Below are 17,951 nucleotides of genomic sequence, written 5' to 3' on the forward strand. Positions count from 1 at the left end.
ATAAATAAAAATAAATAAAGTCTGTAGTTTTTGTCAAAAGCATTTCCTTTCAGACATTTTGGCATGAATGTCTCTCCATACCTCTGAGCTGAGCTCAGCTGGCTGGTACACATCAGTGCAGGATGTCTGGTTTTCTCGATTCTTTCTCCCAACAAGACAGGAGTCCCAGTTAGTGACTTGAATCCACACAAAATGACTCACGATTGACATATTCATGGATGAAAGTGGTGAAAAACAGAAAAAAAGCTGTAACCCAAAATTATCCCCAACACCACCCACACGAAAATGCTTGAATTCTAGAAGCTCTGAAATGCAATCTGGGACTATCGCTGACAATAAACTGCAGTGAGTGCAGCATCCATTTTGGTGAGAAAAAAAACAACGTTCCTTATTCAAATTCCAGTAGTATTCTGCTCTTACTAGGATGCAGCAGTTTTCTAGCTTGGCGCATAGTTCTGAAGGAAATCACTGAAGAAATTAACACATTGAAATTATGGTTTGACGAAACAAATTGTCATTAAACTTAAATAAAACAGGAATGAAGTGGAGGTGTAAGAGTCACTACGTGTTCACAGGAAACACTTATTTATTTCTATATGTATTTATTTATTTTCATTGTTAGTTGGTTTGATCTTTTCTGTCTTTTGTGTCTTTCTCTAAAATTGTATTGTAGCATTAGTTATTGTAAATTGTATTAGTTATTATGAGTTATTATTACTATTATTGTTGTTGTTGCTATTATTAATATATGAATAAAACTAAAAAAATACAATCTGACTCTTTTACAACAACGAATGCTGAGCCATTAATTATTATACAGAAAACATGCACACAAACATGCGAACAGCTTAATGCTAACATTGACACTGAAAATGCCATAGACATGCTAACGCGTTACCATGGGTCCCGTTTTTAAGTTATAAAATACATCTATTAACTGTTTCAGAAGACCACAACAGGTCAGTTTAACATAAAAAAGGTAAATATTACTCACAGATATGCTCTTTAGGATTTTAGCAGGGGAAAATTAAGATAAAGCGAAATAAAACAATGAATCAACGAAGCAACAAATCGAAGCACTGCTTCAATCTGCAAATCACTGCTTCAATTGGTTCAATTGGCTTCAAAAGGTTCAAAGCAAAGCCGCGCTGCAGACAAGTTGATTACAGACACGCTGCAGGGTCTGTAATCAATGTACAGAAATGATCATTTTCCTGACAAACACCCCAAAAACAACGGCCACTCTGAAGGACCGATAAGGGAATCGTTAAGCAAAAAGGTTATTGATGTCGGTGGATTGAATCATTTCTTAACGATACCCGAAAGGAACCGGTTCTCGATACCCAACCCTACCGATACCTGTTGTGTAAATAGCTAGCTATCCAATCATGTGCTAATCCTCTGATACCATATTTCTGTAATTTATCCAATTATAGAGTGTGATCTATAGTATCAAATGCTTTCTGTAAATCAAAGAAAACCCCTACAGTGTATTGCTTATTCTCAATTGCATTTGTAATTTGTTCAACAAAATCAATTAAAGCCAGTGAAGTAGTACAATTTTTTCTAAATCCATGTTGCTGTTCACTGAGTATATGATGTTTAGTTATGAAATTGTTTAACCTCTTTACAAAAATCTTTTCCAGAATTTTTGAAAATTGTGCTAATAGTGAGATTTGTAGTTTGAAAAGACATGTTTGTTGCCAGATTTGAACAACTGTTTCACTTTAGCTATTTTCTTTTTGGAAGGAAATTTCCCAGTCATAACTGACAAATTACAAATATAAGTTAAAGATTTAACAATACAATAAATAATATTCTTTATAAAAAAAAAAGTGTGATAAAGTGATGGTCGTACCACCAGGCTCAACTCAACCACTTCTCTTTCTGTGACTGAGAGTTCTCATGCCTTCATAAGGGTTACACTCAGTAATTTTGGGAGGCACTCTGAAGACAGAAACTCTTAAATGTCTGAGATAGTTTGAGATTTCAACTTACCCGTGCAGCTCCTTGAGAGATACAGAGATCTTAAGGTCGTGTCCTAACACATAAAGGGTTGTGAGGATGTCAGCCCATTGCACCATCTCTCCCAGTGGGCCCCCCTTCAGCACCTTGGGACTGAAGACATCTCCAGACTCTTCTGTCAGAAAGCCCACATGAACTAATATCTAGATTCAAAGAAAGAAAAGAACTGTCACCACGTGACAGTGTGCCGCAGTACAACCTTCTACCACAGTGATACGAAACAGAACAAAGTATCCATCATCACTTCTGTTTAATCTGCAAACCTCTGTGGTGACTAATTTGCAAGCAATTTTCACAAATGCTTCAAAAAAGGTTTAATAATCATCTATGAATAAATTCAGATGTTTTGAATGCATCATTGATGTCACATTTTAAATACAACTGACTGTGTCATAAAAGTGAGAATGCTCAGTGGGGGCAGATTCACACCAATACAAACCTCAAGAAATACAATCAGCTGCGCGTAAAGTTTAAATGATGACCGGCTAAAGCCTGATTGATATGCAGAATGGCACAAAAGAGATTTAATTGCTGATGAGAAATTTCCAGGCTGTTAAATTCTTAATGAAATAAGATTGTGGGGTATTTTTTTTCCACAGATGGCTGCCTATAATTTTTCCTCTATTAGTTTTTCTGGGAGACAAAAAAAATAAAAATCTTTCAAAAACAATTCTACCAATCGAACAGACCACAGATTAATATTATTCAGAAAGGTTTTAGTTGAGAGAGAAATCAGTCTTTGCCCTAATATTAATTCTTCTTCATATGTCCCTTACATTTCACAGCACAAGTTAAAATGTGCACACCAGGCTGAGACAGATGAAATCTTTATGTTGTGAGTCAGTAGGTTTTATGAGCATATGCAAGTAGAACTCAAACAAAATTAAAGCCAAAACTGAAGAATCTTTAGCAGTACGCAAGTCAAATCTGGGAATTTGCACTGCTGCCATGTGTTATTGCATCCGTCACATCATGGAACCACCTTAGGGCCCTGTGCCACTGGCATTTAGAAGGATTTGCGTATGGATTGCGCACAAAATTGGCTCATATTCGACAAACATCCGTAATATCCGTGTAACATGCCTGTATGAGTCGGCCATCATCCGAACACACCCGTGATCATCCGCAGAGGCACGCATGTCCGCAGCCAGGATTTTTGAGCTGTTCAAAAATCTGAATGCGGATAATATCCGCCTTACATACTCCATATATACTCAATTCATACACAATACATACTCACTCTATGCGCTGTATATCTGCCGTTAACCGCTGATATCCGCAACTGACGGGGATTTGCGACTTGGCAGCGGACCGGGACAGTGTGTAATACAGATATATATCATGCCCATCATGTCCACATCACAAACTAAAATATGTTGTAGCGAATGCATACAAATTGGCCACGAATAAAGCATTGTTATTACATCTGCAGACAATCTGTGAATGCATAAAACAAACACGTCACGTAAACCCAAAGTGTGGCAGAAAGCGACATACCTGCCAGTCAGTGCCGGTCCGGCTGTGTAAATCCACAAAGACGTAGCTGCAGCAATGCAGGACTTTTATTTAACACCAACAAAAGGAAGAGTTGGTGTTTTAGCCACAACTCACTCAAAAAAAGAAAAAAAACACCGTCTCACACCCTGAGCGGCTTCACCCCCTCCCGCTCCCCAAACTCATGAACAGTTAACCCTCGCATGACAACACTCTGTGATCAACTTGTCCAAGTCCAGCAAATGCTTCCAGAGGCTGTATTGTTGGTGTGAATAGTGATGTCGACGGCCCGAGTGCACTTCTTTTATGACCGCAATACAGATGCCGTGCACGTGCAACACGTGCGCGATGCATTCATAATACACCCGTAATACTGCCGTGATAATCTCAATGTGTCGGATCAGTTTCCTCACTACATGCATTATATAACCGTGATTGTTCATCATATATCCGCTATATATTATTAATATATCCGTAATTCATACTGGGACATTTGTCATTTTTGGCCATTTTTGTTGAGGACGACAACGAACGCCTGCGATTTGTATACTCAATTCATGCGCAATTAATCCTCTCCCCAGTGGGACAGGGCCCTTAGGTCTGTATGAACCACCCACACAGACAACCACTTCATCCCTACCTCTCAAACGTAACCATCTATCTGCTGTAACTAGACAAAATGTGGGTGTCCCCTTTATCTTTTCCATCCTTTGGGGTCGTCAACACTGAGGCACCTACTGGCTCATAGCACCATATAGCCAATATATCATAGCCTACACTCCCTCACAATGCAATTTAAAACCCCAATTCCAATGAAGTTGGGACATTGTGTGAAATGTAAATAAAAGCAGAATACAATGATTTGCAAATCCTCTTCAACCTATATTCAACTGAATACACCACAAAGACAAGATATTTAATATTCATACTGATAGACTTTTTTGTTTTTGTGCAAATATTTGCTCATTTTGAAATGGATGCCTGCAACACGTTTCAAAAAAGCTGGGACAGGGGCAACAAAAGACTGGGAAAGTTGATGAATGCTCAAAGAACACTTGTTTGGGACATTCCACAGGTGAACAGGTTAACTGGAAACAGGCGAGTGTAATGATTGGGTATAAAAGGTGCATCCCAAAAGGCTCAGCCGTTCACAAGCAAAGATGGGGTGAGGATCACCACTTTGTGCACAACTGCATAAAAAAATCATCCAACAGTTTAAGAACAATGTTTCTCAACATTTAATTGCAAGGAATTTAGGGATTCCATCATCTGCAGTCCACAATATAATCAGAAGATTCAGAGAATCTGAAGAACTTTCTACACGTAAATGGGAAGCCCAAAAACCAACACTGAATGCCCGTGACCTTTGATCCCTCAGGCGGCACTGCATTAAAAACCAACATCATTGTGTAAAGGATCTTACCACGTGGGCTCAGGAACACTTCAGAAAACCACTGTCAGTCACTACATCAACAAGTGTATGTTAAAACTCTACCATGCAAAGCGAAAGCCATACATCAACAACATCCACAAACACCGCTGGCTTCTCTGGGCCCGAGTTCATTTGAAATGGACAGACGTAAAGTGGAAAAGTGTGCTGTGGTCTGATGAGTCCATGTTTCAAATTGTTTTTGGAAATCATGGACGTTGTGTCCTCCGGACAAAAGAGGAAGAAAACCATCCAGATTGTTACCAGCGCAAAGTTCAAAAGCCAACATCTGTGGCGGTATGGCAGTGTGTTAGTGCTCATGGCATGGGCAACTTACACATCTGTGATGGCACCATCAATGCTGAAAGGTACATCCAGGTTTTGGAGCAACACATGCTGCCATCCAAGCAACGTCTTTTTCAGGGACGTCCCTGCTTATTTCAGCAAGACAATGCCAAGCCACATTCTGCACGTGTTACAACAGCGTGGCTTCGTAGTAAAAGAGTGCAGGTACTAGACTGGCCTGGCTGCAGTCCAGACCTGTCGCCCATTGAAAATATGAGGCGCATTATGAAGTGCAAAATACAACAACGGAGACCCCAGACTGTTGAACAACTGAAGTCGTACATCAAGCAAGAATGGGAAAGAATTCCACCTACAAAGCTTCAACAATTAGCGTCCTTAGTTCTCAAATGCTTATTGATTGTTGTTAGAAGGAAAGGTGATGTAACACAGTGGTAAGTAAACATACAACTGTCCCAGCTTTTTTTAAACGTGTTGCAGGCATCCATTTCAAAATGAGCAATTATTTGCACAAAAACAATAAAGTTTATCAGTTTGAACATTAAATATCTTGTCTTTGTGGTGTATTCAATTGAATATAGGTTGAAGAGGACTTGCAAATCATTGTATTCTGTTTTTATTTATATTTTACACAACGTGCCAACTTTATTGGAATTGGGGTTGTACTCCCTATCTAAGGATCTCTAAGCAGTGGTCGGCCCAGTTCAGCTAATCAGCTAAGACCAACGGTAACTTTTTTGTTCATAGATGAGAGTTTAGGTAACTTTGAAAACTATTACTGACCAATTAGCTAAGACTAGATTTAAGCCCCAGTCGCATAGAGATAAGACTGTCCGCGATTTGGGAGAGTCACAGATAGTCCCTGTTGCTGCATCTTCAACAACAGAGTGGTGGAGTATGTGGGGTAAAAGTTCCAGTCACATATATAACACTCTTTTGCAAAAGGCGCTGATGCATACATATGCATGATGGTGGCACCACTGGTGTGTCACAGCCGTGTGTATGTGGAACAAATTTATGAGACCGTCATCCTTTTGGCAGTCACTCCCATGGGAGCTGTCCATGCTGTTTTTTGTCAAAGAGAAAAGAGGACATGTGCATTCTGCAGCCATGAATATAGGAGGACACACACTAATGCAACACAGAGACACAGTTTGTCCACGATACATGCAGGCATATTTGTCTTATAGACACGTCATGGTCTGGACACCTGCAGAGTCCAGTTTTTGTTTTTTGTTTTGTTTTGTTTTGTTTTACACTAGGGTGAGCACGATAAGCCGTGGCTAGAGCGGGACTGCTGGTGTGGGTCTGGCCTGACTTATAGTTTTCCGACCAAAAGGGGAAAAGATCAAATAAAGATTCCATTTTCAATGTGGAGTGAAGGCTCATTCACTGCTGACTAAAAATATGTTTTATTTTAAGTTTCCTTATGGAGAGATGTTTAAAAGGTGTGCCTGTGGTGCAGAGATGCACAGAAGTGTGGCCACATGAAGTCTAAGTGCGAACAACACAGGTCCACTGACCAAACATCACTGAAATGACTGATGAATTTAATATTATAATTACTACTTGGACAATACAGTCTTCATTCAGTAGTATTTGTGGTTTTGCTGCTTTGGGATGAGCCATGTGCATAATGCATGAGCATCCGTGTAGCCTGCTCCATGTGTGTGTGTGTGTGTGTATGTATGCGTGTGTGTGTGTGTGTGTGTGTGTGTGTGTGTGTGTGTGTGTGTGTGTGTACAAATAATATTTCGAAAATTCAGATTTTCTGCACTGAATAACTGTCCACATTTAAGCAGTGATACCTTTTACATGGGCAAATGCATTTTGGCACCACCTGCCCAGATCTGTCAAGTGCCCTTGCCCCATCCACCCCAACCCTCATTTTACCCCCTCCCACCCCTCCAAATGACCGCTTTCAATAATAAGCCGAACTACTGTCTGGAATTTGAATCACTGTCCAGATACTGAATAACTGTCCACACTTAAGCAGCAATAGCTTTTACATGGGCAAGTGCAGTTATTCAGTATCTGGACCATGATTCAAATTCCAGACAGTAGTTCATCATATCATTAAATACAGTGAAACTGAGGGGTGGGAGTGGGTGAAATGGAGGTTGGGGTGGATGGGGCAAAGGCACTTGACATATCTGGGCAGGTGGCGCAATGCACTTGCCCATGTAAAAGCTATTACTGCTTAAGTGTGGACAGTTATTCAGTATCTGGACAGCGATTCAATTTCCAGACAGTAGTTCACCATATCATTAAATACAGTGAAACTGAGGGGTTGGGTGTGTGTGTGTGTGTGTGTGTGTGTGTGTGTGTGTGTGTGTGTGTGTGTGTGTGTGTGTGTGTGTGTGTGTGTGTGTGTGTGTGTTGGGGGCATGGGGAAAGGGCACTTGACAGATCTGGGCAGGTGGCGCCAAATTGCACTTGCCCATGTACTTGCCTATTTCCACTTAGTTTGGGGAGTCCACCCCTTATAGTTCTGCTGGACAAACTTTAGTCCATTAACTATTATATTTATAAGACATCAGCATTACAAAAACAAATGTTGGGCAATTGTTTTGATTAAAATATTTGGCATTTGGCTTATGTCTAAAACAGGTTAACCCGGGCAGCGCCGAATACCCCAGCTAGTGTATATATGTGTGTGTATATATATATATATATATATATATATATATAAAAGAGGAAAATAAGTATTTGAACACCCTGCGGCTTTGCAAGTTCTCCCACTTAGAAATCAAGGAGGGGTCTGAAATTTTCATCTTAGGTGCATGTCCACTGTGAGAGACATAATCTAAAAAAAAAAAAAAAAAAAAAATCCGGAAATCACAATGTATGATTTTTTAATCATTTATTTATATGTTACTGCTGCAAGTAAGTATTTGAACACATACCAACCAGCAAGAATTCTGGCTCACACAGACCTGTTAATTTTTCTTTAAGAAGCCCTCTTATTCTGCACTCTTTACCTGTATTAATTGCACCTGTTTGAACTTGTTACCTGTATAAAAGACACCTGTTCACACACTCAATCAATCACACTCCAACCTGTCCACCATAGCCAAGACCAAAGAGCTGTCTAAGGACACCAGGGACAAAACTGTAGATCTGCACAAGGCTGGGACAACAGGACAACAGGCAAGCAGCTTGGTAGAAGACAACAACTGTTATGATTATTTATTAGAAAGTGGAAGAAACACAAGATGACTGTCAATCTCCCTTGGTCTGGGATTCCATGCAAAATCTCACTTTGTGGGGTAAGGATGATTCTGAGAAAGCTCAGAACTACACAGGAGGACCTGGTCAATGACCTGAAGAGAGCTGGGACCACAGTCACAAAGATTACATTAATAACACATGATGGATGCTGTCATGGTTTAAAATCCTGCAGGGCAGCAAGGTCCCCCTGCTCAAGCCAGCACATGTCCAGGCCCATTTGAAGTTCACCACTGACCATCTGGATTATCCAGAGGAAGAATGGGAGAAGGTCATGTGGTCAGATGAGACCAGAATAGAGCTTTTTGGAATCAACTCCACTTACCATGTTTAGAGGATGAGAACAACCCCAAGAAAACCATCCCAACCGTGAAGCATGGGGGTGGAAACATCATACTCTGAGGGTGCTCTTCTGCAAAGGGGACAGGACGACTGCACCATATTGAAGGGAGGATGGATGGGGTCATGTATTGCGAGACTTTGGCAAACAACCTCCTTCCCTCAGTAAGAGCACTGAAGATGGGTCATGGCTGGGTCTTCCAGCATGACAATGACCCCAAACACACAGCCAGGGCAACTAAGGAGGGGCTCTGCAAGAAGAATTTCAAGGTCCTGGAGTGGCCTGGCCAGTCTCCAGACCTGAACTCAATAGAAAATCTTTTGAAGGAGCTGAAACTCCAAACTTGAAAGATCTAGAGAAGATCTGTATGGAGGAGTGGACCAAAATCCCTGCTGCAGTGTGTGCAAACCTGGTGAAAAACTACAGGAAACGTTTGACCTCTGTAATTGCAAACAAAGGCTACTGTACCAAATATTAACATTGATTTTCACAGGTGTTCAAATACTTATTTGCAGCAGTAACATACAAATAAATTATTAAAGAATCATATATTGTGATTTCCGGATTTTTTTTTTAGATTATGTCTCTCACAGTGGACATGCACCTAAGATGAAAATTTCAGACCCCTCCATGATTTCTAAGTGGGAGAACTTGCAAAATCGCAGGGTGTTCAAATACTTATTTTCCTCACTGTATATATATACCAAGAAGGAGAAATGTCATTTCAATAAAACTTGGCGTGCATTAAGTTCAACTCTTCTGATGACTAACTGTTATTTTCTTCCAGGTTGTGAGGTAGTTTGTGGTTCATAGCCAAGTTTGAAAGTTCGTGGTAGAGGGAAACGGCAAAAATGGATAAAATCTGGCATCGCGGTGTGATTAAGTACCTGCATAAGAAGGGGTTAAAGCCCAAGGACATTCATGCGGATATGGTTGCTACATTAGGGGATGAAGCTCCCTCCATATCTACAGTGCAGAAGTGGGCAGCTGAATTTAAGTGGGGCAGAGAGAGCCTTGCAACAGCCACAACCCAGAAAAACATTAACCTTGTTCATGAAATGGTGATGGATGACAGACGATCAATGATTAATCAACTAGCAGATGCTGTGGGAATATCCCGTGAGAGAATTGAACACATTCTGCATGAAGAACTTGGACTGTCAAAGGTGTCAGCTCGGTGGGTGCCACATCTTCTGACGCCTGATCAGAAATGCACCAGGCTAGTCATGTCAAAGGCAAACTTGGTGCAATTTGAAGAGGATCCAGCCAATTACATGGAACGTTTTCTTACCCAAGATGAGTGTTGGGTTCACCACTTTGAACCAGAGACAAAAAAACAATCAATGCAGTAGAAACACCCAAGGTCACCACCTCCAAAGAAGGCCAAGGTCATTTCGTCTGCGGGGAAGGACATGGTTTCAGTTTTCTGGGATGCCAAGGGCATTGTGTTCGTGGACTATCTTGAAAAGGGACAAACCATAAATGGACAGTACTATTCTAACCTACTGAGACAGTTATGCGAGGCTATCAAAAAGAAGCGACCAGGAAAGCTGACGAAAGGGGTGCTGTTCCATCAAGACAATGCCCCAGCTCACAAGTCAACAGTGGCCATGGCCACTATCCACGAGTGTGGATTCGAACTGGTAGATCACCCACCATACTCCCCTAATTTGGCACCCTCGGACTTTCATTTGTTCCCAAACCTGAAAAAAACTCAGCTGGGCAGCACTATCGGAGCAATGATGAGGTGATGGCTGCTGTTGAGGACTATTTTGACTCTCAAGATGAAAGCTTCTATGCCAAAGGAATCGAAGCACTCAAGCACCGCTGGAAGAAGTGTGTGGAGTTACGGGGAGACTATGTACTATTAGACAACTGCATCATAGTCAGCCTTAGAACTTTTCAGCCTACCCTCGTATATATACATATCCTGGCATTGAGGCACATAAAAAGATGCACCTGATAAAAACGCTCTACATCTTTGGCTCATCTATGTTGTTGTGCACCAAACAGTCCACAGCTCTCAATACACATTAAAAAAGGAATAGTCCAAACATGTCTGTTTTTGTATGCAAGATGCTCTTCACAAGTACTGCTTTCCAAATTTCAGCACCAAAGCTGTTCATCTCTTTCTTTTCACACCCTGCTCCTCACAATTAGGGCTTTTTTTTTCTCTGCAGCCTCATGGTGCCAGCTTCCAAAATGCACACCTGTCTGTGGCACAGAGATAGTCCCACTGTGGCACACTAAAATAAACCAGTTGCCATATTCTAGAGCTGCAGGAGGCGCCGCACGTATTTTGAACTTGTTCAGGATACGCTCTATGACTCATTTCCAACCTGCCACACACTGCAGACACCCCTTTTCTGAGACAGCTGGGTGAACATGGCACCCACACCGGGGTGTGCCCTACCACAGGTTTATGACAAAATGTTGCAGGTGTGATTGGGCCTTTAGTTCTAGTAACTTTAAGTCAGCAAACAATTTTTAAATAAAGTTTCATGGTCAAAAATGTTTGTTCCACCTAAAAATCATGCATTATTTACGTACATCTTGAATATCATCTGATCTTTGCATGCCAAAACGTCAAACCAATGTTGTAGAATAAACCAGCTTTCTGCTACAACATATTATAGTTTTAGCTTTTTTGAGAGAGAGAAAAAAAGCCAACGCTCAGTTTATAAAAGTTATCAGTTAGCCGCAGCTTTAGCTAAAAGCTTCAGAGGTTTATCAGTTTAGTGTTATCACAGTTAACTTTTCATTTAGCAGATTAATGGTTACCAAAGTTAACTTTTAGGATATCACAGTCTCCAAGTAACCGTTTGTTTGAAGCAAAGTTATCCCAAACATAGGTAAGGATCCTCCAAAGAAACCTAGTTAAAAAGACATCCAGTTATCACCTTAGGTCACTAGTTAGCATCAAAGTCTCTCAAACATAAGTTAAAACAGGAAACAGCAGAAGTATGACGACTTGGACTTTTTTCTCAGGCAAATATATTGGTGTCACCAAACACCTCTGTCCAGGGACCTCGCAACTCCATAAGACATTCCCTGGCATTTCTTAATCTCAAAATGTGAGGATCCAGAGACATGAATTATCACTGGAAAGGTAAGCTGCATATTTCAACGTGTGCAGATACACCTCTGACGTCTGAGTCCAAGACGTCAATGAAAGCCTGGTTCTTCGTGTCAGACCAGAACAAATGCAAACCCAGAAACTGAGACAAAGGAAGGTCTGAAAAGCAGAATCCTGTTGGTAATGAGACACCAATTACAAGCAACTCTCACTAACAAAGACACTGCACCATCTTTGGCTCCATCATTCATCCTGCAAGATGACTAACGCCAGCTGAATCCTCCACCAAATGGACCCCATATAGAGTGTTAGAAGGTAAAATAAGGGCTGAATGTTGGTTCTGTATTCAAACAATGAAAGCACCACCTACACTAACAGCAAATAGATAACAATTAGCAGATAAACAACACAAGATGGTAGCCAAGAAACACTTCCACCACAAGAGTCTGATCCTATTCATGTTTTCGCCAACCTGCTGAGCAGTTCAACGAAGCAAACCAAGGCCGCAGGGTCCCATTAATGGACAGTAACCATTACTGACAAACACACCATCGCAGTACACAAAAGTCTCTTTCTCGTGGAGAACTATTGTGGCAGAATTGTGATATTGTGATTTTGATTCTGATTCTGACTTTGTCTTCTCACTGGTAGATTTACGCACTAAAAATGTATCCATTTTGCTCCTGACATGTTAGCTAGGAATGTTTTGATTTTCCTTTGTTCCCTTTCTTCTTTTGTTGGTTAACAGTGTTTACAGTTAAAAGGAATGCATTTATATAGTGCTTTTCCATCTACATCAGACACTCAAAGCGCTTTACAATTATGCCTCACATTCACCCCGATGTCAGGGTGCTGCAATACAAGGCGCTCACTACACACCGGGAGCAATAGGGGATTAAAGGCCTTGCCCAAGGGCCCTTAGTGATTTTCCAGTCTGTAGAACAGTCTGTACCTTAGGGATTTGAACCCATGATCTTCTGGACTCAAGCCCAACACCTTAACCACTAGACCATCACCTCCCCTTTTTTGCACAAAGAAAACCACTGAGTTAGATAATGTATCTGTAAAATTCTGTTTATCATAGATGTAACATAATCGTTCAGATGCCCTGCACACAATGAAATGCATTGACACGCAGAGTTTTTGAATAGGCTGTGCAACGTTCATGACTAGTTCATGAAATTAATGCATGCCACAATTTTTGAACATTTAAGAATTTTCTTTGCCCACTGGCACACAGCTGCACACAGTTTATAACAGTTATGATGAGTTTATTCATTGGCACGCAAGTTTGCCTGCCAGTGTGGGAATCAAATCTGTGCAAGTGTCAAGGTGCCTTGAGACTTCATGTGCACTAGATGCACATACAACAAGACAGCAACTGTCAACTACCTTTTATGAAGTGTTAAAACACTTTTTTTTTTCTCATTTTGATACAGTGAGAAATAAGCGGTATTGCAGGGCAGACTACCACTCAACCAAAGGTGTCTACTAACACCTTACAATTCAGTTATCAAGATACCGGTAAGGTTATTCATTTTGGACTTTAACTAAAAGTCAGTACGGTTCTTGAGGTTGACCGACCTAACAAACATACCAAGTTTAGTAACAATCAACCATGTCCAGCAGAAATTATCACACACCCATAACCAACCTTCTACAGTGCTATATTAGCAAAAACATACCAGCACTGTAAATTAAACCTGGCTGGTAAAATGGTCAAAACATTTGGCAGTAAATGTGCAGAAAATGAGGGATGGCTGGATCTCCAGCAGCTTTGGAGGTCTTGGAAGCAAAAGGGTAGAGCAAAAACATCGGATTCGCTCACGCATTCTGAGCAACTTTACAGTAAACCTGCAGTAACTGTAGGCAATTAAACCTAAAACCCTTCAAGTTGAGGTGGAGATACAAGTGAATTTTTCATCTGATGATTCCTAAATTTCACATATGACACACTGATGTGAAAGTCTTTTTGCAGGGATTAATGAATACTGCTCAGCTAAATGGTGCCAGTCATACATTCATCAGCATAAAAGTATATGGACACCATCGCTTTGTCATCAGACGACAGCTCCAGCAGGCTGCACTCTTTGGCACTTTGGAAATGTCCTTGTAAATGTCAGGGTTTTAAAGCGATGACAGCCAATCAATGCCTGCTGGGAGTCGCTCCCCTTCATTTTCTTTATGTCTGTAACTCAGCATGCGGCAATTCACACAAAGTAGGATGTTTTTCTTTTTTATTATTATTAAACCTTAGGTCAGCAAACTGTCACATCTTAAGGTGGATCATATGGGCTTCATGTGACTATGTATGTGAGGAAAATCATAAAAATGTGAAGGGGAAAAAAATTCTGCACTACCGAGGAGCATTTTTTATTATTATTATTATTATTATTATTATTATTATTATTAATGACAACATAAACAGATGGGTTTAAAATCAGTTTTACAACAGATGGATGTATTTCTGGAACTTCAGCATGCATTGAGAGCAAATATTGAAGCACTGTGAAAAGATGAAGTGAAAAAACATTTTCACTGTCGGATTTGTGCACATGCACACATACAGTCCCCTCCCAGAGTAATGGAACAGTAAGGCCAATTAATTTTTTTGCTATCTACTGAAAATATTTGGGTTTGAGATCAAACGAGGAATTTGAGAAGATAATTTATAATGCTGGCTTTTATTTGCAGGAATTTACATCTAGATGTCTTAAACCACATTGAATGTAGCACCTTTTAGGTCAGAGTACCGAATTTTGGGGTGAGCATCATTAGTGGTACGTGTGAGTGACAGGTGTATGTACTGATCCAGATGTGTCATATCAGATTAACCAAACACCACCAAGGTAGTTTGTTAGCAGGATATCTCAAAAGGGCATGAGTGGATTTCGATTAAATATGGTGGGAGTTTAGATCTTGGCTCGGAAGTATTGATCAAATTTTGTTTTCTACGATTGGATCTTTCCTTCATCAATGTTTGAGTTTGTTTCCTTTAATTCTGATCCTGACCTTTTATCCTGATTGGTGTACTAAATCAGCAATCCTGTTTAGCTCAAGAAGACAGACAGACAAATGGAAATTGAAAAACATGGCATCTTCAGGTGAGCAATCAGGATCAAAGCACGGGATCAGGAAGAAATGTCAGTCATCAAGATCATAGATCAGCATTAAAGATCAGGAACAAAAATGACCTACTGGGATTAAGGCTTGGTGATTGGAAAGAAATGAGTTATCATGATCAAAGATCAGCATCAAAGATCATCAATCACATAGTGATCAGGATTAAAGTGAGCAATCAGGATCAAAGCACAATATTGATATCGTATATCAATATTCGTGTAATGGACTCAATACACTACCGCTACCGCTACAATACCGCTATGGTATCACCAGCTGGTCTGGGAACCTTCCAGTCAAATTGAAAGCACAGATCCATGCCCTTATAAAGACTGCAGGTAAGATCATGGGCCACACTCCTCCCAGTTTTCAAGAACTCTCTGACAGAGCAACCATTACACAAGCAAAAAACATCTTAATGGACAGCTCACATGTTCTGCACTCACAGTATACCTAGTTAAACTCGGGAAAGAGATATTGTGTTCCTTTGTGCAAATGTAACCGGTACAACCACTCATTTGTTTCGTTGTCTATTAAGCTTGTTAATGAACAAGCTTAGTTATATCATAGGATAAATTTTGCACATTTTTCAGTTGAATGGCGAGTGGTAAATGGCTGTGTGGTTTTAGTAGTATACAGTGGGTTGATTACAGCAATTTTTAAGGTTATTTATGGTTATTTGTGTTATTTTATTGTTGGTGATATTTATTTTTGTGGCTTTTACTGTGTAAAGGCTGGTCCTGTTTTTACTGTCTGTGCAGGTGAGCCCCCTCATGCACCAAACTAAATTTCTCCGAAAGGAGACGACTAATAAAGAACTTTGAACTTTGAATATGAATGATAAGGATCAAAAATGACCAATTAGGATCAGTCCAGCCATTATAGTATGGTTGCCAGCTGGCCTGGGAATGCCATGGCATCCCACAGGAAGAGTTAGGGGACTTAACCGAGGATAGGGAAGAGTGGTCTGAGCCAGAGGTGGTTTCTTTAAGACTGCAAAGGAAGCTCAGCTTCCCCTAAAATGTAAAAAAATGAAATGGTCAAATATGTACGGTTTATCATTACAATGACTACAAATGCATTAGAACACATTCATCTTGAAGTCGAGTTCATTCAGAATCAGTTACTTATCACAAATCGATTAACTCTATTTTTTGAATTTCTCATAAATCTTTTGTCTCATACGGTCTGTGGTCAGTGCATTTTCCTGTAGAAGCCGAGTGTCCGTTCACTTCAATGGAACTGCCTGGAAAGGTTTTTTTCATTGCCACGAAACACGACAGTCATTGGATAAAGCCATGATTTTGTCCTGCCCCCAGACGCTGAGCATCTCTGGGAATGAATGGAGCTGTGGGCGGGCCTGGACGCTGGAGTTCTGCACAATGATTGGACGATCAGTCTAAAGGCTGAATCCTGTTTTGATTGACAGCTATAGGAATGTGAGAATTAGTTTGCATATTTTTGTGTATTTATGAGTTTTTAAACTTATGCCAAAGTGTTTTGAGTGTGCTATAAATTAGTCTGTTTTAAAGGCGCAGAGAAAAGCACACTGGATTAGACGTTATGTGAGAAGATCTTGGTGAGTTACTCTCTGCTTCGTTCTTCAGCGTTTAAAAGTCGTTGCACATTAATTAGCATCCCGGTTTGCAACACAACATCAAAGAATTCATAATTATAAGTCTATCCGGGCATATGTGGTAATAATTAGTGGTTGCTGATGTATTTTATTCATGAAAATTAGTGACGGAGAAACCGAAGCAATGGTTCAGTGTTTTGAAGCTTTGATACAATTACATATGGCGACATCTGCTGGCCAATCTTTAAAATAACATTTGCATTGAACAATGTCAGGAAACAGTCAGACTTTGTTATGTATGTTTAATAATAAAGGTTCTATGTGCTTCTTGAAACTTTTTATGATATTTTTTCTTTAAAAACATTAGTAATATTCTTGTAAAAGTAAGTCCCTTCGGCTGCTCGTTTGTTTTCACTCGTGGTCACCACAGCAGATCCAAGGTGGACCTGCAATGTTGATTCTGGCACAAGTTTTATGCCGGATGCCTATTCTTGACGCAACTCCACATTATATGGAGAACTGTGGCAGGGGTGGGGTTTGAACAAGGAACCTTCCACACTGACACCAAGCGCACTAACCACTCGTTAATTGTGCCATCATAAAATACTGTATGTAATAGAGATATAAATTGTTAAATGCTTGTGCAACTAGGGACTGTTATGACCATTTTACATATTTTAATTTGCATATAAATAAATTGGCAAAATTTATGATGTAAGCCGACAATGAGCTTCCCCTCTTTGACAGACCAGCAGCCACCACTGGTCTGAGCTGCTAGTCTACTGCCACAGTGACCCAGATAAACAGCAGAAAATAAATGAAGGAATGAATGACTCAAAGATCAGCAGATATGAGTAATTAGGAACAAAGATCAGGATCAAAGCAATAGATCAAAGGAAGAACCCTGTCACAATGAAAGAAATATATCAACAAAGACAACTTGGCAATGATCAAATAGCTCTGAATATTTACTCTGGCTAGAGCCATGATGACTGCAGGTGTTAAAAAGAATAAGTTAAAAGAATTAATCTTTGAGGTACCTGTACATATGTATGTATGTCTCATATTCACCCGTTTTTGTTCTCTCCAGTGGTTGCGGAGCTTGTCATCCAGCCGTCGAGCAGCAGACGCCCACTGTGCTGCGAGTCTCCGTATGCGTCGCTTCATGAAGCTCAGAGACTCTTTACCAGTGCCCACCTGCTCAAGGAGCCTCCCAATGTCCGAGTGGAAAACGGCCTGGAGGACAGGTACACAAAAACAAAACAAAAAACAATACTGGAAAGATTAGGCAGCTTCTGATGTGGCCTTTTCACAAATCTACCATCCTTTTTGTAGAATTTTTTACCGACCTTTTAGAGTA

The 17,951-nt window shown here is 40.3% G+C and overlaps 1 protein-coding gene across 1 annotated transcript in view; it reads right to left on the reverse strand.

The window, feature by feature from the left end:
• The window catches only part of LOC117527670 (alpha-1,6-mannosylglycoprotein 6-beta-N-acetylglucosaminyltransferase B), a 275,993-nt gene that overhangs the window by 142,708 nt on the left and 115,334 nt on the right, over positions 1-17,951 (reverse strand). The window contains 2 exon segments of the mRNA XM_034190115.1: positions 1,999-2,168; positions 17,663-17,827. Coding sequence (XP_034046006.1) covers positions 1,999-2,168; positions 17,663-17,827 — 335 coding nt within the window.

This window comes from Thalassophryne amazonica, chromosome 16 (genome assembly GCF_902500255.1).
Source record: "Thalassophryne amazonica chromosome 16, fThaAma1.1, whole genome shotgun sequence".
In the NCBI taxonomy this organism is placed as follows: Eukaryota; Metazoa; Chordata; class Actinopteri; order Batrachoidiformes; family Batrachoididae; genus Thalassophryne; species Thalassophryne amazonica.